The following is a 23,772-nucleotide window of genomic DNA, read 5'->3' as shown; positions in this document are numbered from 1 at the left end:
TCAAAATTGGTAACAGGAGTAAACAGGCGGCACTGCTTTGTTCAGTGGAGGAGAACAAGAAGCAGCAGCAGACACCGTTAGTAGGCCCAACCAAACAAGTAGGCCAAATGCAGTTTAATACTTTCTATAGGCTGAAAGCCTGAAAATTGAAGCTCAGCTTTGTTCAGTGGAGGAGAAAAGCAAGGAGCTGCAGACACCGTTAGTAGGCCCAACCAAACAAGTAGGCCAAATGCAGTTTAATACTTTCTATAGGCTGAAAGCCTGAAAATTGAAGCTCAGCTTTGTTCAGTGGAGGAGAACAACAAGCAGCGGCAGACACTGTGAGTAGGCCCAATCAAACAAGTAGGCCAAATGCAGTTTAATACTTTCTATAGGCTGAAAACCTGAAAATTGAAGCTCAGCTTTGTTCAGTGGAGGAGAAAAGCAAGGAGCTGCAGACACCGTTAGTAGGCCCAACCAAACAAGTAGGCCAAATGCAGTTTAATACTTTCTATAGGCTGAAAGCCTGAAAATTGAAGCTCAGCTTTGTTCAGTGGAGGAGAACAACAAGCAGCGGCAGACACTGTGAGTAGGCCCAATCAAACAAGTAGGCCAAATGCAGTTTAATACTTTCTATAGGCTGAAAGACTGAAAATTAAAGCTCAGTTTTGTTCAGTGGAGGAGAACAACAAGCAGCGGCAGACACTGTGAGTAGGCCCAATCAAACAAGTAGGCCAAATGCAGTTTAATACTTTCTATAGGCTGAAAACCTGAAAATTGAAGCTCAGCTTTGTTCAGTGGTGGAGAAAAGCAAGGAGCTGCAGACACCGTTAGTAGGCCCAACCAAACAAGTAGGCCAAATGCAGTTTAATACTTTCTATAGGCTGAAAGCCTGAAAATTGAAGCTCAGCTTTGTTCAGTGGAGGAGAACAACAAGCAGCGGCAGACACTGTGAGTAGGCCCAATCAAACAAGTAGGCCAAATGCAGTTTAATACTTTCTATAGGCTCAAAGCCTGAAAATGGAAGCTCAGCTTTGTTCAGTGGAGGAGAAAAGCAAGGAGTGGCAGACACCGCTAGTAGGCCCAACCAAACAAATAGGCCAAATGCAGTTTTATACTTTCTATAGGCTGAAAGCCTGAACATTGAAGCTCAGCTTTGTTCAGTGGAGGAGAACAACAAGCAGCGGCAGACACCGTTAGTAGGCCCAACCAAACAAGTAGGCCAAATGCAGTGTAATACTTTCCATAGGCTGAAAGCCTGAAAATTGAAGCTCAGCTTTGTTCAGTGGAAGAGAACAACAAGCAGCGGCAGACACCGTTAGTAGGCCCAACCAAGCAAGTATGCCAAATGCAGTTTAATACTTTCTATAGGCTGAAACCCTGAAAATTGAAGCTCAGCTTTGTTCAGTGGAGGAGAACAACAAGCAGCGGCAGACACTGTGAGTAGGCCCAATCAAACAAGTAGGCCAAATGCAGTTTAATACTTTCTATAGGCTGAAAACCTGAAAATTGAAGCTCAGCTTTGTTCAGTGGTGGAGAAAAGCAAGGAGCTGCAGACACCGTTAGTAGGCCCAACCAAACAAGTAGGCCAAATGCAGTTTAATACTTTCTATAGGCTGAAAGCCTGAAAATTGAAGCTCAGCTTTGTTCAGTGGAGGAGAACAACAAGCAGCGGCAGACACTGTGAGTAGGCCCAATCAAACAAGTAGGCCAAATGCAGTTTAATACTTTCTATAGGCTCAAAGCCTGAAAATGGAAGCTCAGCTTTGTTCAGTGGAGGAGAAAAGCAAGGAGTGGCAGACACCGCTAGTAGGCCCAACCAAACAAATAGGCCAAATGCAGTTTTATACTTTCTATAGGCTGAAAGCCTGAACATTGAAGCTCAGCTTTGTTCAGTGGAGGAGAACAACAAGCAGCGGCAGACACCGTTAGTAGGCCCAACCAAACAAGTAGGCCAAATGCAGTGTAATACTTTCCATAGGCTGAAAGCCTGAAAATTGAAGCTCAGCTTTGTTCAGTGGAAGAGAACAACAAGCAGCGGCAGACACCGTTAGTAGGCCCAACCAAGCAAGTATGCCAAATGCAGTTTAATACTTTCTATAGGCTGAAACCCTGAAAATTGAAGCTCAGCTTTGTTCAGTGGAGGAGAACAACAAGCAGTGGCAGACACCGTTAGTAGGCCCAAACAAACAAGTAGGCCAAATGCAGTTTAATACTTGCTATAGGCTGAAAGCCTGAAAATTGAAGCTCAGCTTTGTTCAGTGGAGAACAAGAAGCAGCGGCAGACACCGTGAGTAGGCCCAACCAACCAAGTTGGCCAAATGCAGTTTAATACTTTCTATAGGCTGAAAGCCTGAAAATTGAAGCTCAGCTTTGCTTAGTGGAGGAGAACAACAAGAAGCGGCAGACACCGTTAGTAGGCCCAACCAAACAAGTAGGCCAAATGCAGTTTAATACTTTCTATAGGCTGAAAGCCTGAAAATTGAAGCTCAGCTTTGTTCAGTGGAGGAGAAAATCAAGGAGCGGCAGACACCATTTGTAGGCCCAACCAAACAAGTAGGCCAAATGCAGTTTAATACTTTCTATAGGCTGAAAGCCTGAAAATTGAAGCTCAGCTTTGTTTAGTGGAGGAGAACAACAAGAAGCGGCAGACACCGTTAGTAGGCCCAACCAAACAAGTAGGTCAAATGCAGTTTAATACTTTCTATAGGCTGAAAGCCTGAAAATTGAAGCTCAGCTTTGTTCAGTGGAGGAGAAAAGCAAGGAGCTGGAGACACCGTTAGTAGGCCCAACCAAACAAGTAGGCCAAATGCAGTTTAATACTTTCTATAGGCTGAAAGCCTGAAAATTGAAGCTCAGCTTTGATCAGTGGAGGAGAACAACAAGCAGCGGCAGACACCGTGAGTAGGCCCAACCAAACAAGTAGGCCAAATGCAGTTTAATAATTTCTATAGGCTGAAAGCCTGAAAATTGAAGCTCAGCTTTGTTCACTGGAGGAGAAAAGCAAGGAACGAGAGACACCGTTAGTAGGCCCAACCAAACAAGTAGGCCAAATGCAGTGTAATACTTTCTATAGGCTGAAAGCCTGAAAATTGAAGCTCAGCTTTGTTCAGTGGAGGAGAACAACAAGCAGCGGCAGACACCGTTAGTAGGCCCATTCAAACAAGAAGGACAAATGCATTTTAATACTTTCTATAGGCTGCAAGCCAGAAAATTGAAGCTCAACTTTGTTCAGTGGAGGAGAACAACAAGCAGCGGCAGACACCGTTAGTAGGCCCAACCAAGCAAGTATGCCAAATGCAGTTTAATACTTTCTATAGGCTGAAAGCCTGAAAACTGAAGCTCAGCTTTGTTCAGTGGAGGAGATCAACAAGCAGCGGCAGACACCGTTAGTAGGTCCAACCAAACAAGTAGGCCAAATGCAGTTTAATACTTTCCATAGGCTGAAAGTCTGAAAATTGAAGCTCAGCTTTGTTCAATGGAGGAGAACAACAAACAGTGGCAGACACCGTTAGTAGGCCCAAACAAACAAGTAGGCCAAATGCAGTTTAATACTTGCTATAGGCTGAAAGCCTGAAAATTGAAGCTCAGCTTTGTTCAGTGGAGGAGAACAACAAGCAGCGGCAGACACCATGAGTAGGCCCAACCAAAAAAGTAGGCCAAATGCAGTTTAATACTTTCTATAGACTGAAAGCCTGAAAACTGAAGCTCAGCTTTGTTCATTGGAGGAGAAAAGCAAGGAGCGGCAGACACCATTTGTAGGCCCAACCAAACAAGTAGGCCAACTGCAGTTTAATACTTTCTATAGGCTGAAAGCCTGAAAATTGAAACTCAGCTTTGTTCAGTGGAGGAGAACAACAAGCAGTGGCAGACACTGTTAGTAGGCCCAACCAAACAAGGAGGCCAAATGCAGTTTTATACTTTCTATAGGCTGAAAGCCTGAAAATGGAAGCTCAGCTTTGTTCAGTGGAGGAGAAAAGCAAGGAGCGGCTTACACCGCTAGTAGGCCCAACCAAACAAGTAGGCCAAATGCAGTTTTATACTTTCTATAGGCTGAAAGCCTGAAAATTGAAGCTCAGCTTTGTTCTGTGGAGGTGAAAAGCAAGGAGCGGCTTACACCGCTAGTAGGCCCAACAAAACAAGTAGGCCAAATGCAGTTTTATACTTTCTATAGGCTGAAAGCCTGAAAATTGAAGCTCAGCTTTGTTCAGTGGAGGAGAACAACAAGCAGCGGCAGACACCGTTAGTAGGCCCATTCAAACAAGAAGGACAAATGCATTTTAATACTTTCTATAGGCTGCAAGCCAGAAAATTGAAGCTCAACTTTGTTCAGTGGAGGAGAACAACAAGAAGCGGCAGACACCGTTAGTAGGCCCAACCAAACAAGGAGGCCAAATGCAGTTTTATACTTTCTATAGGCTGAAAGCCTGAAAATGGAAGCTCAGCTTTGTTCAATGGAGGAGAAAAGCAAGGAGCGGCTTACACCGCTAGTAGGCCCAACCAAACAAGTAGGCCAAATGCAGTTTTATACTTTCTATAGGCTGAAAGCCTGAAAATTGAAGCTCAGCTTTGTTCTGTGGAGGTGAAAAGCAAGGAGCGGCTTACACCGCTAGTAGGCCCAACAAAACAAGTAGGCCAAATGCAGTTTTATACTTTCTATAGGCTGAAAGCCTGAAAATTGAAGCTCAGCTTTGTTCAGTGGAGGAGAACAACAAGCAGCGGCAGACACCGTTAGTAGGCCCATTCAAACAAGAAGGACAAATGCATTTTAATACTTTCTATAGGCTGCAAGCCAGAAAATTGAAGCTCAACTTTGTTCAGTGGAGGAGAACAACAAGTAGCGGCAGACACCGTTAGTAGGCCCAACCAAGCAAGTATGCCAAATGCAGTTTAATACTTTCTATAGGCTGAAAGCCTGAAAACTGAAGCTCAGCTTTGTTCAGTGGAGGAGATCAACAAGCAGCGGCAGACACCGTTAGTAGGTCCAACCAAACAAGTAGGCCAAATGCAGTTTAATACTTTCCATAGGCTGAAAGTCTGAAAATTGAAGCTCAGCTTTGTTCAGTGGAGGAGAACAACAAACAGTGGCAGACACCGTTAGTAGGCCCAAACAAACAAGTAGGCCAAATGCAGTTTAATACTTGCTATAGGCTGAAAGCCTGAAAATTGAAACTCAGCTTTGTTCAGTGGAGGAGAACAACAAGCAGCGGCAGACACTGTTAGTAGGCCCAACCAAACAAGGAGGCCAAATGCAGTTTTATACTTTCTATAGGCTGAAAGCCTGAAAATGGAAGCTCAGCTTTGTTCAGTGGAGGAGAAAAGCAAGGAGCGGCTTACACCGCTAGTAGGCCCAACCAAACAAGTAGGCCAAATGCAGTTTTATACTTTCTATAGGCTGAAAGCCTGAAAATTGAAGCTCAGCTTTGTTCTGTGGAGGTGAAAAGCAAGGAGCGGCTTACACCGCTAGTAGGCCCAACAAAACAAGTAGGCCAAATGCAGTTTTATACTTTCTATAGGCTGAAAGCCTGAAAATTGAAGCTCAGCTTTGTTCAGTGAAGGAGAACAACAAGCAGCGGCAGACACCGTTAGTAGGCCCAACCAAACAAGTAGGCCAAATGCAGTGTAATACTTTCTATAGGCTGAAAGCCTGAAAATTGAAGCTCAGCTTTGTTCAGCGGAGCACAACAAGCAGTGGCAGACACCGTTAGTTGGCCCAAACAAACAAGTAGGCCAAATGCAGTTTAATACTTTCTATAGGCTGAAAGCCTGAAAATTGAAGCTCAGCTTTGTTCAGTGGAGGAGAACAACAAGCAGCGGCAGACACCATGAGTAGGCCCAACCAAAAAAGTAGGCCAAATGCAGTTTAATACTTTCTATAGACTGAAAGCCTGAAAACTGAAGCTCAGCTTTGTTCATTGGAGGAGAAAAGCAAGGAGCGGCAGACACCATTTGTAGGCCCAACCAAACAAGTAGGCCAACTGCAGTTTAATACTTTCTATAGGCTGAAAGCCTGAAAATTGAAACTCAGCTTTGTTCAGTGGAGGAGAACAACAAGCAGCGGCAGACACTGTTAGTAGGCCCAACCAAACAAGGAGGCCAAATGCAGTTTTATACTTTCTATAGGCTGAAAGCCTGAAAATGGAAGCTCAGCTTTGTTCAGTGGAGGAGAAAAGCAAGGAGCGGCTTACACCGCTAGTAGGCCCAACCAAACAAGTAGGCCAAATGCAGTTTTATACTTTCTATAGGCTGAAAGCCTGAAAATTGAAGCTCAGCTTTGTTCTGTGGAGGTGAAAAGCAAGGAGCGGCTTACACCGCTAGTAGGCCCAACAAAACAAGTAGGCCAAATGCAGTTTTATACTTTCTATAGGCTGAAAGCCTGAAAATTGAAGCTCAGCTTTGTTCAGTGGAGGAGAACAACAAGCAGCGGCAGACACCGTTAGTAGGCCCATTCAAACAAGAAGGACAAATGCATTTTAATACTTTCTATAGGCTGCAAGCCAGAAAATTGAAGCTCAACTTTGTTCAGTGGAGGAGAACAACAAGCAGCGGCAGACACCGTTAGTAGGCCCAACCAAGCAAGTATGCCAAATGCAGTTTAATACTTTCTATAGGCTGAAAGCCTGAAAACTGAAGCTCAGCTTTGTTCAGTGGAGGAGATCAACAAGCAGCGGCAGACACCGTTAGTAGGTCCAACCAAACAAGTAGGCCAAATGCAGTTTAATACTTTCCATAGGCTGAAAGTCTGAAAATTGAAGCTCAGCTTTTTTCAGTGGAGGAGAACAACAAACAGTGGCAGACACCGTTAGTAGGCCCAAACAAACAAGTAGGCCAAATGCAGTTTAATACTTGCTATAGGCTGAAAGCCTGAAAATTGAAGCTCAGCTTTGTTCAGTGGAGGAGAACAACAAGCAGCGGCAGACACCATGAGTAGGCCCAACCAAAAAAGTAGGCCAAATGCAGTTTAATACTTTCTATAGACTGAAAGCCTGAAAACTGAAGCTCAGCTTTGTTCATTGGAGGAGAAAAGCAAGGAGCGGCAGACACCATTTGTAGGCCCAACCAAACAAGTAGGCCAACTGCAGTTTAATACTTTCTATAGGCTGAAAGCCTGAAAATTGAAACTCAGCTTTGTTCAGTGGAGGAGAACAACAAGCAGCGGCAGACACTGTTAGTAGGCCCAACCAAACAAGGAGGCCAAATGCAGTTTTATACTTTCTATAGGCTGAAAGCCTGAAAATGGAAGCTCAGCTTTGTTCAGTGGAGGAGAAAAGCAAGGAGCGGCTTACACCGCTAGTAGGCCCAACCAAACAAGTAGGCCAAATGCAGTTTTATACTTTCTATAGGCTGAAAGCCTGAAAATTGAAGCTCAGCTTTGTTCTGTGGAGGTGAAAAGCAAGGAGCGGCTTACACCGCTAGTAGGCCCAACAAAACAAGTAGGCCAAATGCAGTTTTATACTTTCTATAGGCTGAAAGCCTGAAAATTGAAGCTCAGCTTTGTTCAGTGAAGGAGAACAACAAGCAGCGGCAGACACCGTTAGTAGGCCCAACCAAACAAGTAGGCCAAATGCAGTGTAATACTTTCTATAGGCTGAAAGCCTGAAAATTGAAGCTCAGCTTTGTTCAGCGGAGCACAACAAGCAGTGGCAGACACCGTTAGTTGGCCCAAACAAACAAGTAGGCCAAATGCAGTTTAATACTTTCTATAGGCTGAAAGCCTGAAAATTGAAGCTCAGCTTTGTTCAGTGAAGGACAACAAGCAGCGGCAGATACCGTTAGTAGGCCCAACCAAACAAGTAGGCCAAATGCAGTTTAATACTTTCCATAGGCTAAAAGCCTGAAAATTGAAGCTCAGCTTTGTTCAGTGGAGGAGAACAACAAGCAGTGGCCGACACCGTTAGTAGGCCCAAACAAACAAGTAGGCCAAATGCAGTTTAATACTTTCTATAGGCTGAAAGCCTGAAAATTGAAGCTCAGCTTTGTTCAGTGGAGGACAACGTTGCTGCCAGATATACGACCAACAGAACTGACGTATAGAAACTTGTTGGCAATGTAACTCTCCCTTTTTTGGGGAGGGGGGAGAATGCAGCCAAAAACAGGCCCTGTCTCTTACACTACACAATGTAAGTGTCAGAACGTGGCTGCCAGATATACGACCAACAGAACTGACGTATAGAAACTTGTTGGCAATGTAACTCTCCCTTTTTTTTGGGGGGGGGGAGAATGCAGTCAAAAACAGGCCCTGTGTCTTACACTACACAATGTCAGTGGCAGAACGTGGCTGCCAGATATACGACCAACAGAACTGACATATAGAAACTTGTTGGTAATTTAATTGTCCCTTTTTTGGGAGGAGAATGCAGCTAAAAACAGGCCCAGTGTATTACACTACACAATGTCAGTGGAAAAACGTGGCTGACAGATATACGACCAACAGGACTGACGTATAGAAACTTGTTGGCAATGTAACTCTCCCTTTTTTTTGGGGGGGGGGGAGAATGCAGCAAAAAACAGGCCCAGTGTATTACACTACACAATGTCAGTGGCAGAACGTGGCTGCCAGATAAACGACCAGCAGAACTGACATATAGAAAGTTGTTGGCAATGTAACTCTCCCTTTTTTTGGGGGTAGAATGCAGCCGAAAACAGGCCCTGTGTAATACACTACACAATGTAAGTGTCAGAACGTGGCTGCCAGATATATGACCAACAGTACTGACATATAGAAACTTGTTGGCAATTTAACTCTCCCTTTTTGGGGGGGTAGAATGCAGCCAAAAACAGGCCCTGTGTAATACACTACACAATGTAAGTGTCAGAACGTGGATGACAGATATATGACCAACAGTACTGACATATAGAAACTTGTTGGCAATTTAACTCTCCCTTTTTTGGGGGGGAGAATGCAGCCAAAAACAGGCCCAGTGTATTACACTACACAATGTCAGTGGCAGAAGGTGGCTGCCAGATATATGACCAACAGAACTGACATATAGAAACTTGTTGGCAATTTAAATCCCTTTTTTTCGGGGGAGAATGCAGCAAAAAACAGGCTCAGTGTATTACACTACACAATGTCAGTGTCAGAACGTGGCTGCCAGATATACGACCAACAGAACTGACATATAGAAACTTGTTAGCAATTTAACTCTCCCTTTTTTGGGAGGGAGAATGCAGCAAAAAACAGGCCCTGTGTATTACACTGCACAATGTCAGTGGCAGAACGTGGCTGCCAGATATACGACCAACAGAACTGACGTATAGAAACTTGTTGGCAATTTAACTCTCCCTTTTTTGGGGGGAGACTGCAGCAAAAAACAGGCCCTGTGTATTACACTACACAATGTCAGTGGCAGAACGTGGCTGGAAGATATATAAAAAAATACAAGGGCTGTAGTACTATTTCAATCTCCCTACAATGATCAAAGGACAAGTATGGCAGCAATAAAAAGGACTGCTGCACACAAAAGAGTGTGGACAAAGAAACAAGAGAACTGTGCAGAAAGGAGCAACAGGATTTTTGCTTTTAAAAAAGCAGTTGGTTTGCACAGCGGCATACAAACAGCAATCCAGCTATCAGGGAGCCTTAGAATGCAGCCTAATAAGCTACAGAGCTGATGCACCAAAAAAAACTCCACTGTCCCTGCAAAGAAAAGGTGGTGTTGGACAGTGGAAATCACTACAGCACAAGCAGTTTCGGGGTTAATCTTCCCTCCCTAACTATATCCTTTCTTCTGATGAAGCTGCAGCAACCTCTCCCTATGCTAAGATCGGCAGAAGTAAGATGGCGGTCGGTGTGCACGCCCCTTTATAGCCCCTGTGATGCCACAGAAAGCAAGCCAATCACTGCCATGCCCTTCTCTAAGATGGTGGGGACTGAGACCTATGTCATCACGCTGCCCACACTCTGCGTGCTCCTTTATTGGCTGAGAAATGGCACTTAAAGCGTCATATGAAACGCGACTTTGGCGCGAAGATCGCCGAACTTATGGCCGATCCCACAGTGGGATCGGGTCGGGTTTCACGAAACCCGACTTTGCCAAAAGTCGGCGATTTTTTAAATTGTCCGATCCGTTTCGCTCAACCCTAGACAGGATGGCTTACGCACAGCTGCAAACCTCAGAAGGACCTTGCATCTTGTTGTTCTGGGGACGTTGGAGGCACCAGCAGCTTCAAAAACTTGTCTGCTGCTATGACAAGGCATTTTTGCAGATGCTCTTTAAACCTTACGCAATTGCCTGTTGGAAAGAGTCCTCAATTTTTCCTTATCAGCACGCACACATGTGTGCTGGGAATCTGCTACATACTTCTTGATTGTGCGATGATCACGATAAAGTGTCTTGGCAATGTTGATTGCAGTCATGCCTTGACCTAAATACTCCACAATTTGTTGCTTCTCAGCAGCCGACACATCCTTTTTTCTTTCCCATTTTGGCCAAAAATGTAGGCTGCTTAATAATGTGGAACATCCTTCTTAAGTAGCCTTGCCTTTATTTGGACACACCTGCCAAACTAATTTGCACAGGTATCTGCAATTGCTTTCAGTGATATAAAGAGCCCTGACACACATCACCATCAATGAGTTTAAATGCCAAACAAAAAATTCTAACCTTATCACTCCTAAACTCTTTGTGCATAACAATTTGGAACACAGTGTATATACCATGATAGGGATCCATATATACCAGGGTGGGGGCCATAAATACCTGGATGGGGATCATATACTGTATACAGTACTTACCGTAGATGGGAATCATTTAAACTAGGATGACAGCCATGTATACCAGGATGGGGATCATACTGTATATACCAGAATGGAGGCCATATATGAAAGGATGTGGATCATATATACCAGGATGGGGGCCATACAGTTAGGTCCATATATATTTGGACAGAGACAACATTTTTCTAATTGTGGTTATAGACATTACCACATTGAATGTTAAACAAAACAATTCAGATGCAGTTGAAGTTCAGACTTTCAGCTTTCATTTGAGGGTATCCACATTAAAATTGGATGAAGGGTTTAGGAGTTTCAGCTCCTTAACATGTGCCACCCTGTTTTTAAAGGGACCAAAAGTAATTGGACAATTGACTCCAAGGCTATTTCATGGACAGGTGTGGGCAATGCCTTCATTATGTCCTTCTCAATTAAGCAGATAGAAGGCCTGGAGTTGATTTGTGGTGTGGTGCTTGCATTTGGAAGGTTTTGCTGTGAAGTAAACATGCAGTCAAAGGAGCATGCATTCCTGCAGGTGAAACAAGCCATCCTTAAGCTGCGAAAACAGAAAAAAACCAGGGTGTGTGTCCACGGGCCGGATTGTCGGCGCTTTGGTGGAGCGAATACCCGTTCCGCCCAAAGCGTCGCCCCTTCTGTACGTGCGATGATTCCGCATGTACTCATTGAACACATCCCGAATTGCAGCAACCTATGCATAGAACTGTGTTATTTACACTATTCTGTAACATCTGGACTCTGTAGGTTGAATGCTGTGGCTGTACAAAGCATTCAATAGGCAGCTAATCCAGAAGTAATCTGGCCCATGAACACGCGCCCTAAAACATATAAAAGCGAAGCCAAAATGGATTTTCCTGGGAAATGTGTTAAGGAACATTCTTTCCAGGGTAATAATGTGCATGTAAGGCAAAAGAATTAACCCCCCCAAAATGTACCTCAACCACTTGGGCTTTGTTCACACATAGCATTTTTGATGCGTTTTTAAATTTTAGCATTGCTTTCAACCAAGACAAATGCTTTCACTGGGAAATGTCATTTTATCATTTTACTACCTTAGCTTGCCATGTGGTGTGTGACACATCATCAGACACATCTTGTTTCATTTATGAAGGAGGGACTCTGAAAGTCTCAAAGCCAATTTTTATAGGGGCATCATGCGGCATTAATTTCTTAAAGGGCCATTATTATACAGTGGGTCTCCTATACTGTTATTGCCTATGAAGTGAGTGGCTGGGCTACCAAAAAATATGACACACCCCAATACCCCTTTGTCGAGAGGTACAGGAGGGCCTCCTGAAAAAATGTTCCCATTATAAGAAAGGGGGTCTCCCATAGGGTTAGCCTATGCATTGAATGCAAGGCCTGCCTTGCCACAAAGTTACACGCACCCCAATAACCATTTGAAACGACATACTGGATGGCTACATGAAACCAAAGTTGCCATTATTTTTCATTTGGTACTGCCATACTGTTAGCCTATGCATTGAATGCAAGGCCTGCCCTGCCAAAAAGTTACACGCACCACAAAAACCCTTGGAAGAGACGTAGAGGTGGGCCTCCTGAAAGCAATGTTCCCATTATTAGGAAGTGGGTCTCCCATAGTGTTTGCCTATGCAGTGAATGCAAGGCCTGCTAAAAATTTGGAGGCACTACAATGCCCCTTGTTCCCATTATAAAAGAGCGGGTCTCTTATACTTGTAATGCCCATACACTAAGTGTATGGGCTGATAAACATTTTAAAACATTTTTTAAGGGCAATATAAACACCCTTGCAAAAAACAATAGTGGCTGTTGCATCACGGAACACATTCACCCTGGTGTTCCAGTGGTGGTGTGTGAAGAGACATGGAGGATGTCCTCCTATTAATCTTTTCCCAATTTAAAGGAGCAGCATCAGGCTAGTGTATCAAAAATTTTTTCAATGGGCATCATAAACACCCTTGAAAATAATAGCATGGCTGTTGCATCATGGAACACGTTCACCCTGGTGATCTAGTGGTGTTGTTGAAACAGACGTGGAGTGTGGCCTCTGAAAAATGTTTCCCAGTTTAAAGGACTGGGTCTCCCATACTTGTAGTGCCCACACACTGAGTGTGGGGGCTGACAAACATTTCCCCCTGGAGGGTATGCATCAACCTACTGTGTCAACTTCTTTTTTTACGGGCATCATAAACACCCTTGAAAATAATAGCGTGGCTGTTGCATCAAGGAACATGTTCACCCTGGTGATCTAGTGGTGGTGGATGATGAGGATGAGGAGGAGGCAAGACTTCTGTGTCATCACCAAGGACGACTGACCATGCTCTCCTCCACCTCCTCCCTGTCGTCAGGCCATCCATGCTGAACAGATGGTATGACAGTTCCTGTACTTCCTCCTCCTCCTCTTCCTCATTATCAACCAATCCACTTTGGGATGACATGAGGCTGGGCTGTGTGTATGCTTCCTTGCTCCATCTCATCATACTCTGCCTGCAATGTATTCTCATTGATTTTGAGCAGAGAGTGTTTCAGAACACAAAGAAGTGGGATGGTGATGCTAATTATGGCATCATCGCCGATCACCATCTTGGTGGACTCCTCAAAGTTTTGTAGGATGGTACATATGTTTGACATCCATGTCCACTCCTGAGGTCTTATGTGTGGAGTCTGAACTGAATAACGATTGCCTTGTTGATGCTGGTAGACAACAACTGCCCTCTTCTGCTCACAAATCCTTTCCAACGTATGCAGGGTAGAGTTCCAACGTGTGGGGATATCACACAACAGTCGTTGAGCTGGAAGCTGAAAATGCTGCTGAAGCATGTCAAGGGCGGCTGAAGCTGTAGCTGACTTTCTAAAATGGGCAAACAGGCAGCATACTTTGACAAGCAGATCTGGCATCTCCGGGGAGCTTTTAAGTAACCATTGAACAACGAGGTTAAGCACATGAGCCAGGCATGGTATGTGTGTGAGCTCGCCTCACCTAAGAGCTGCCTCCAAGTTCCAGCCATTGTCACACACGACCATGCCTGGCTGTAGGTTCAGCAGTGTCAGCCACAGATCTGCCTGCTCTTTCAGAGCTGTCCACAACTCTTCTGCATTGTGCTGTTTGTCACCTAAGTATTTTGGTAAATAATGGTGCAACCTTTATCGTTTTTCAACTTAAATGTTTTTTTGGTTGGTACCTGTTCAGACTAGCTTGGATGTGCTGGTCTTGTTCCCTATTCATATTAGCTTCAACACAGCCTGTTGCCGCTTGGCTGAGGCAGTGCTGCAATGCTTCCAGCTTGTGACTTATTTGGTCATTTCAGAGATGGAAGCTGAAGAGGAGAAGGAGGAGGAGGTGCAGGAGATGTACACTGTGGGGGCAACCCTGATTAATGTAGGGCCCATAATCCTTGGCATCGAGAGGACATATTCCATCCCAAGGTCCGACTGGGTCCCAGCTTCCACTATGTTAGCCCAGTGTGCCATCAGTGAGTTGTTCCGTCCCTGCCCACAAGCACTTGTTCATGTGTCCGTGGTTAGGTGGACTCTCCCAGTAATAGCATTGTTAAGGGCATGGGTAATATTGTGGGATACGTGTGATATTATCCGGTGACCTTGGAGCTGCATGAGAACTTTCACTGGAGAAAGTGGCCACTATACTGACCGCAACCCTGAACTTAACACCACAACTAGAAGTAGCCGTGGAGTGTACCTACCACACCTAGACACCTCGTCACAGCCGGAGGACTAAATACCCCTAAAGATGGAAATCGGAATACTATCTTGCCTCAGAGAAAATCCCCAAAGGATAGACAGCCCCCCACAAATATTGGCGGTGAGTCGGAGAGGAAAAAACATACACAGGCAGAAAAAACAGGATTTAGCACAGGAGGCCACTCTAGCTAGATAGGACAGAATAGGACAGAGTTCTGCGCGGTCAGTATTAAAACCCTTCAAAAAAATCCACTGCAGAATATACAAAAAACTTCCTACATCTAACTAAAGATGTAGGAGCGTATATCTGCAACTCCAGTGAAACCAACCAGACTGAGAAAACACAGACACAGTCTAATCTGGATAAAAGAAAAACAAATGAACAGTACTGAAAATAAGCACACTGCATGTGTGCCACAGGAAAAGAAACAGACACTTATCTTTGCTGAACAGGCAGATAAGCAGGAGAGGCCAGGCAGAGATCCAACACTTCCAAAGAAACATTGACAACTGGCAAGGGCTAAACGATCCTGCACACCTAAATATCCCAGTCAGAATTGTAATTATCCGATACACCTGGCCAGGACTGTGAGTCAGAACAACTGCATTCCCACCAACAACCACTGGAGGGAACCCAAGAGCAGAATTCACAACATACGTGCTTGTGTAATGCCAGCATGGCACACCGGGAGAATTATTGGTAGCTAGAGACCGAGCACCATGGGACGGCCGCCACTATCAGGTTGCGGAAAGCTTCCATCTCCACTAGCATAAAAGACAACATTTCGAGCGCAAGCAGAAGAGAAATGTGTGAAATTAGTACTGTGGCCTGTAGGGCATTGGCTGCCTTTTTCCGCTTGCGTTCCAATGTCTGGAGTATGGACAACTGAAGGCTGTGCTGGGACAAGGATGTGCTTGATGATGGTGCTAGTTGATTGTGGGCAATGTCAGGTGCAGGGCAGGAGGCATCTTCACATGCATCATGGACAGAGGATTGGCTTGCATGCCCAACAGTGGAAGAAGCAGTGGCGTCACCCGCAGACATGGTTACTGGAGCCTGTACTTTGGCACACAAAGTCAGGTGCTTTGCTGCCATGTGCCTGATCATGCTGGTGGTGGTCAGGCTGGTAGTTTTACTACCCTGCTGATGTGGGCATGACAGGTGGTGCAAATTACCTGTTTGGGGTTATCCGCAGAGTCTTTACAAAGAAGTCAGACTCGGGAAGACCTAACATTTGTGCTGCCAACTTCCGTTGTGTTGGTGTTATGAGGATCGGTTACCCACCTTCTATTTGCGGCCACCACACTGCTTCTTCCTGCCTATTGGGGGTGCTACGCCTCCCTCCCCATGTGTGCTGCTGTCCTCGCTCTGCATGTCCTCCTGCCAGGTTGGGTCAGTTACTATAACATCCACCACCTTGTCTTCCACTTCCACACTTTGGTCATCCTCCTGACTTTCTGCTAATTGTGTCTCATCATCGTCCACCTCTTGTCACCCAATCCCACCATCGCCTTCGTGTGACCATGGTAGCTCAAATATTTGGCCATCGCTACATGCGATTTCATCTTGCCTCGCTTCAAGTGGACCAGGTGAGAGGCCTGAATCTATAAATGGAAAAGTGAACAGCTCTTCGGAGTGTCCAAGTATGGGATCAGGTGTCTCTGGGCACTCGGCATGGTGGGAGGAAGGAGGATCAGGATGAGTAATATGCGGTCCAGACTCACAGCTACTCAGACTTGACCGTGTGGAAGACATGGTGCTGGTGGAGGTGGCAAAGTGACTGGAAGCATTATCCGCTATCAACCCAACAACCTTTTGACACTGCTCTGGCTGCAATAGTGGTGTGCTGCTGCAGACCCCTAGTAATTGGGACTGGAAGGTCACGCGAGAAGATGTAGGTGTTTGTTGTGAACCAATTTCAGCTTGCCCATGGTCTCGGCCTCTGCATGCACCATCACGCCCACTTCCCTGTCCCTTGCCATGCGCCTTGCCCATTTTAAATGGACTGCAGTATTCTCCATGTTTGCTACAATTGGCTGAATTTGGAGCGAACTTATATGTGTTTTGTGTGCAGGAAAACCAGTTTAAAATATCTTGCCTGTAGGTATTTTTTTAATCAAACTGGTGCCAATAACAGTTGAATGGAGCCCTCAAATGCTACAATTTGTAGCCCACAGATAGATAAGGCATCTGACGGAGATATCACACTGTTTAATATGTGGCCTTTTTTTAATGCAAAATAGTGTATAGAACACACAGCAAAAAAAAGGTGAATGTAGGCCAGAAATACCACAATTTGTAGCCCACAGAGTGATGAGGCTTCTGACGGAGATACCACACTGTTAAATATGTGACCTGTATTTTTACCGCAAAATAGTGTATAGAATTAGGATAACACACAGCAAAAAAATGAATGTAGAACTGAAATGCGCAAATTTGTAGCCCACAGATAGATGAGGCTTCTGACAGAGATACCACTGTTAAATATGTGGCCTGTATTTTTTTTTACAGCAAAACAGTATATAGAAATAGGGTGAGACACAGCAAAAACAGTTGAATGGAGTCCTCAAATGCCGCAATTTGTAGCCCACAGAGAGATGAGGTGTCTGACGGAGAAAGCACACTGTTTAATATGTGGCCTGTATTTTTCCTCCAAAATAGTGTATAGAACTAGGGTAACACAGCAAAAAAATGCTGAATGTAGGCCTGAAATACCACAATTTGTGGACCACAGATAGATGAGGTGTCTGATGGAGATACCACACTGTTCAATATGTTGCCTGTATTTTTACCGCAAAATAGTGTACAGAACTAGGGTAACACACAGCAAAAAGGGTGAAAGTAGGCCTGAAATGCCATAATTTGTAGCCCACAGATAGATGAGGCATCTAACAGAGATACCACATTGTTCAATATGTGGCCTGTATTTTTTTTCCCAGAAAAATAGTGTATAGAATTAGGGTAACACACAACCTAAAAAAGTGAATGTAGACCTGAAATGCCCAAATTTGTAGCCCACAGATATATGAGACGCCTGCCGGAGATACCACACTGTTAATTATGTGGCCTGTATTTTTGTTTTTTTATAGCAATAGTGTATAGAAATAGGGTAAGACACAGCAAAAAAAAGTTGAATGGAACCCTCAAATGCTACAATTTGTAGCCCACAGATAGATGAGGCGTCTGATGGAGATAACACACTGTTCAATATGTGGCCTATATTTGTTTTTTAATGCAAAATACTGCAAGGAGGGCTGAAATGGCACAATTTTGAGTGCAATGATATGCGATCCGTGTGGCAGACAAAACCCAGTGTGATATTTCTGCCCTGTAGCTAAATATTTTTTTGGGCAGCTACATATTTTTTGTTCAGCAAAATGGTGTCAAGAAATTGTATAAGACACTCCAAATAAATTCTACAGTACTACAAAAATTGTAGAATTTTCTGCACACTCAGATGTGATGGCTGGGAGGAGCAAACCCGTTTAAAATTGCTGGATTTTCACGCTGTACTATGAAAAGGATCTGGCTGTAGTCTGCAGTGTCAACAGGCAAATGGAGAAAAAAAAGGGGCCCTAGATTGCTTTGAAATAAAATAATCAGGATCAAGATGCAAAAAAAAATTATTCCTAGCTACTAATACCTGGGGCTAGGTATATACGGTCAATATATGTAATAAGCAGCAGCAGACACTGATGGAATGGGTCCTCTTGATTTATGCAGTGATATCTATATACCCACATACATTGCCTGCATGCCTTGCACTGATATGTATAGAGCCACATACACTCCCCTGCCTACCTAGCACTGCAATCTGTAAACTCCATAATTAGTCCTTAGAAGGACTATTGGTTTAGCTGGATTTGTGTATTCTATGATTTGTACCCACACTAACTGATGAATCCCCAAATCTGACCCTATCTCGGCAGCACCTCTCCCTACACTGTCGGAATCCAGAGCTGAATGTAACTAGCAGGGCGGCGGCAGGTCTCTTATAGACCTGATGACTGTGCGGCCAGCCAATCTCTGTAATGCCACAACCAACATGGCTGTGGCATTACAGTGTGTGGCAGATAATCCCTGCATGTTGATTGGGGCTCTAAAGAACGCCAAACATGCATGGCAGGGACCCAAACTCCCACCAAACAACCTCAGAAATACTCGGCGCTCGCAGATCATCACGAGCACTGCAATGCTCGGGCAAGTAACGAGCATTACCAAGCATGCTCGCTCATCACTAATCAACATCATACAGACAGAAGAAGTATCTGTACACAGAGAACACTATCTGATAACACCCACTTGATTTAACAAAAGTTAACTCATTGGTGGTCAAATTATTTGATTGATGATAGCTCTGCAATGGAGAGGAAAATTTTAAAACAACTGCAAAAAAAAGTTTTATTTGCAGCAACTATTACATCTTGTGCTCAATTTAACATGAAAAAATTGGTGAAAAGGTCTCTTAAAGAAAAGCCCAGGGGCTCTTATGGTCAGAAGACTGAAAGACAACATTGTTACCTCCCACCAGCTCTTCTAATCCTTGCATTAATAATAATAATCTTTATTTTTATATAGCACTAACAAATTCCGCAGCACTTTACAGTTTGCACACATTATCATCACTGTCCCTGATGGGGGTCACAATCTAGATTCCCCATCAGTCTTTGGAATGTGGGAGGAAACCGGAGTACCTGGAGGAAACCCACGCAAACACAGGGAGAACATATAAACTCCTTGCAGATGTTGTCCTTGGTGGGATTTAAACCCAGGACTACAGTCTGCTTCCTGTAATACATGTATATACCAGTATAAAATAGTACTGAATATGCCAGCACTCTAGGGTTACATTCCAAGCTTAAACAGTAACTGTCCTTTTAATTTTTATTTAATAGGGAAAGTGGAGCAAAAGGCAGGCACAGACACTTTGCGACAATGTGACTGTCTATTCAGGAGGACTTGCTGCAGAATGTCTTACATTTTGGGCACGTGTCTGCCTTTTGCTTGTCCCTCCTCCTCCCCAATGCTCCGTAAAATCTTATAAAGTAGCAACTGTCATTTCCTGTCTCATGTGAAAATCTGTCTTCACTGACTACAAATTTTACAGATTTTGCCCATGAATTTAGAGTGGAAGATCAGTTCAAGAGGTGAAAAAGACAGATGTATCTGCTAAAACATATTACAAAGTTCCTTACTTTCATGTGCGCTATTGATTTATGAACTAAAATTAATAACGAAAATAACTTTTTTAAATTAAAGAAGACTTATCTAAGGACATATTTTGCTCCTATTTTCCTCCATCATAACTTTATCAAATTCAAATGATAAACAAAACAAAAAAGTATCATGGTTTACTGGTCCTGGCCACCTCAACTACCCTAGATGTCTTTTTACTCAGGGGGCAAAAATTGTGCTGGCATGTTATCAATATAACTTGCCAGCCCTTCTGCAGTGTTGTGGATGTAGTGCTCTCTTTTGAACAGGAGAAAAGTTTCCAACATATTTACCACCTGACCAAACTACCTCATCATATCTGGGTGATATTTGCCATGCATTGCATTTGCACTAGGATGAATATTGTGGAAAATTATTTTCTTTATAGTTCCCCTGTAAAAATATTATCTGAATATTCAAGAGATTTGCAAAATCTAAAATATATGTTTAATGTTGTTTTTCAGGTTCAATAAAATTTAGACAAGATCAAAAAATGGGTTAAATAAAATAAAATGCCCATGTCCTCCTACCACTCCAACACCACCGCTTCAGTGGTCCTTACCAGTCTCTGCCTACTTTCTGCAGCTATCATTTGCAGGTGGCAGCATAGCCAATCACATGCCATACAAGCCAGATAGTGAATGGCTGCAGCGATCATGTGAAAGATGTATGGCACGTGATCACAGGCAGGAAGTAGGCAGGGACTGTGGAGTGTCAGCACTGGATCTACAGGGATCGAATAGGTGAGTTAAATTTAACTCCTTCTCTGCTCTTGACTTAGTTATCCCAGAAAACTTCTTTGTCTTAAGATTTACATTCAAGAAAGTAATTTTGGGGGCAGAAAAATAACTTTTTGGAACTTATTAACTTGATATTTACATGGGAAAACAGCCATCTGTTGTAACATTTGTTTCAATCAGAACAGATCTAGTAAGACCCTACCACTCTGCATACAACCAGCACCGAGAGATCACGTGATTCATACAGAAAGCAGAATTGCAGTCTAGTGTGTAGAAGAAACTTTCTGAGTTCTGCGTATATAGCTACAGGTAGGTGAAAAGCAGCTTTGCTTTCTCTCTAAAGTGCCTGCAGGACATCTGAAAGGTACTACACAACTTTTGTGCTTGGACTTTTCATGTGCATGTTTAAAGACATACTACAGACAAAGCAAATAAACTGCGTAAAGCCTTGTAGAAGCTGTCTACAAATCACTCTAAAGAGAGGATCTCTGTGGCATACGTGACCTTCTTACGCCCTCCACTTCACATACAATTGTCTTTATAATATTAGTTTTGCCCACAATGTTCCTTTAATATATAATTATCAAAGTAAAAGATTTTTTAATTTTATTGCAATCACAACAGTAAGCTTACAAGCTGTAGTGATTACTATTTGGTAGTCACCCATGTTTTACCGTGAAGTAAGGAGCAAGTATAGGCCAACCAACCTCTTCTAAAAGAAAATATAATTTGTGTATGTCATTAAATAATGTCATGCGAGTAAAAGCTTTTGTTAGTAGAGATTAAAAATGTCCAGTATGGCTCGTATTCCCCCAACACTTTAGTTTCTAAGGATATAAATAAATGGTCTTTGAATTAACCAAAAAGTTAAATTAATTACCGTAACTAAAAAGTCTCTTAAATACAATACTGCGAATGAAACAAAAAATATGAAATATACTGAAAAAAACTTAAGGTGTACATGTACAGTTTTGAGACAAAATATATTACAGAATATATTAATAATAACATTTGTATACGGTCATTATTTTGTAAAACTTTTAAGCATCTGGAATCCATGTTTGGTTAACCCACATGGCACTCACATACATTCCACAAAAGACTAAAACATTTCATAATGAATAAATTATTTAGTAATGAAATTAATATTAGGTTAAGGCAAACATGGTACATGTGACCCATCAATACTCATTCATATAACTAGTTTTCAATTTTTGTTCTTAATATTATTACTAATAATAATAATAATAAAAAGTGGCTGTAAAATCTTCTCCTGGGTTGGTTGTTTTCTGGCATTGACGGGTTAATGCCAGCATGAAAAGTAAAGCTCACTTTGTCACAATGACCTGGTGCCATCATGTACACATCATGTACACATCATGTGGACTAAACAATTTTATTACTACAGAATGTGTCAGAAAGGTTGACACATCCCTAAATCAAGCACACTTGGTCAATCTGTATAAGTTACCACCCTCCCCCTAAATAAATGGCTTATATATAATCCTTTGCGCATAAGACATTGGAAATAAAGCTGAATAAACTCGTTATGTGCCCAAACAATTAACATCTTTGATATTCTGATATCAAACATTACTTTTAATAAATATTTTCAACACCACAAGAAACAAAATGGACTTGCCAGGAGTTGGGTTGTATGGAATTATTGTTTCTCCATAAATTGCAAAATAAATTGCTCAATGTAAAATAGAATGATTTAGAAAGAGAAATTGAGACATATGAAAAAGATTCTTTGGTAATGACTGATTTCTAGAAATAAATTGGAAGCTACACGAGATACTTATGTCTTCAATTATGTGTCAGCGCATCCTTCAAGTCAAATTATTATACCAATTGATTTGACACTAGAATTCTCAACAAATCTGCAGCACTCGAAATAAATGTCTGCTAAGGAGCACCATAATTAGTGAGAAGACTGGACATGTGTGGACAGTCATTGAAAAGAACAACAGTTAGGACTACTGATTTCTTCCTCCTGTATTAAGTCTCATTTCTGATGTAAATTCATATACGGTATATTAATATGGATTAGTAGATATTTAGTTCAACATACAATGTACATTAAATAGAAATATATTCAGTCCTCTACATAAATTCCTGCCGTTCGTGCATGATGTCTTCTGCCGAATATAAAACTATAATGTTTTATTTTTTAGCCGCAAATAATTAAGCTTAATACTTACATACTTTTTATGTATCTTTAATTTTACTATTACTTATAACATCAGTTTTGTAAAAAAATATAATCTGATAATTCAGTTCCTCACTTTGTTGTCACTATAAAGTTAATATTTTAAGAAAATAAACTTTCAAAATCAACTGAATTTACAACATTTTAACTACACATCAGGTTTAAAGAGGAGTAACTAATAATTCATTATTTCTTAGATTATTTCAAAAAGGATTTTATAAAGTGAACAGAATCTATTAGGTAAAAACACTAAGCTTTATTTAACAGTGTGGCCTTGATCATTTAATATTTAAACACAATCTAGAAGAATTAAAAATTAATGGGTGTAAATTTAGGCTGCAGTACAGAGACTAATTCTGTAGAAAGAAAATTATTATTGAAAGAGAATTTGGGTGAAAATGTAATGCACATAAACAAAAACAAGGTAGAAGTTCATTGAGTAAAATTAAAGACGTTCATTTAGAATTGAAAATATACATTGTAACTTACCTGTAGTAGGTTGGGGGTGCTGCTTCTCTTACTCCAAAGGAGCTCTGTTCACTTTCCAGATAGTATGGTACCTGCTGGCCATGGTGGTGTATAAATGGTGAGATCTGTGGGGCTGTTTGCAGAAAAACTACTGGACTTGGTGGTACATTGTTCAAAGAATGAAGCCCAGCTAGGCTGCTTGATCCAAATGTTTCAGAACTGGCTGCATAGCTGAGGCTGGCAGAGCTGTAAACCGGAGCAGTAGCAGCAGTGAAGTCATAAGAAGTGCCCTCTGGGTAGTTAAAAATCCCTGTCCTGTTGGCCTCCACATACATTTCACCGAGGGGTCTCTCTAGTGGTAACTTCAGTGGTGGTCTGCTTATTGTCTCCAATTCTGAGGCTTGAATCTGATGCAATAAGGTTATTCCAGATGTTTTGCTGTGGAGGGGCATGGTCATAACTACTGGCAGAGAGAATGTGGCATGGCTGTTGACCGTCTTCTTGCCAGGTTGGAGTCAGCACATGGATGGCCACCTGAGAACAGAACACAACCTGATGTTAGTCTGATCAGCAATCATGCTGTAGCTCAGCACTGCACAGGTATTCAGCAAGCTCTAGTAAGGAGGAGGTACAAGTGAGAGCTGAACACACCACAAAAAAAATCCATCCTCCCTTTTTTAACTGATTCTCTCTTTCCATCCTAGGCTCATTCTTGTCGAAGTTAATCCACACAGTGTTAATG

At 42.6% G+C, this 23,772-nt stretch overlaps 1 protein-coding gene across 1 annotated transcript in view; it reads right to left on the bottom strand.

Annotated features, from left to right (window-relative positions):
- Window positions 1-23,488, bottom strand: part of ESR1 (estrogen receptor 1) — a 316,090-nt gene extending 292,602 nt beyond the window's left edge. The window contains exon 1 of the mRNA XM_069769174.1: window positions 23,052-23,488. Coding sequence (XP_069625275.1) covers window positions 23,052-23,488 — 437 coding nt within the window. The remainder of the gene's footprint in view (window positions 1-23,051) is intronic.
- Between the last annotated feature and the right edge of the window lie 284 nt (window positions 23,489-23,772).

Source organism: Ranitomeya imitator, chromosome 5 (assembly GCF_032444005.1).
Source record: "Ranitomeya imitator isolate aRanImi1 chromosome 5, aRanImi1.pri, whole genome shotgun sequence".
In the NCBI taxonomy this organism is placed as follows: Eukaryota; Metazoa; Chordata; class Amphibia; order Anura; family Dendrobatidae; genus Ranitomeya; species Ranitomeya imitator.
This window is presented reverse-complemented; position numbering and strand designations above follow the sequence as displayed.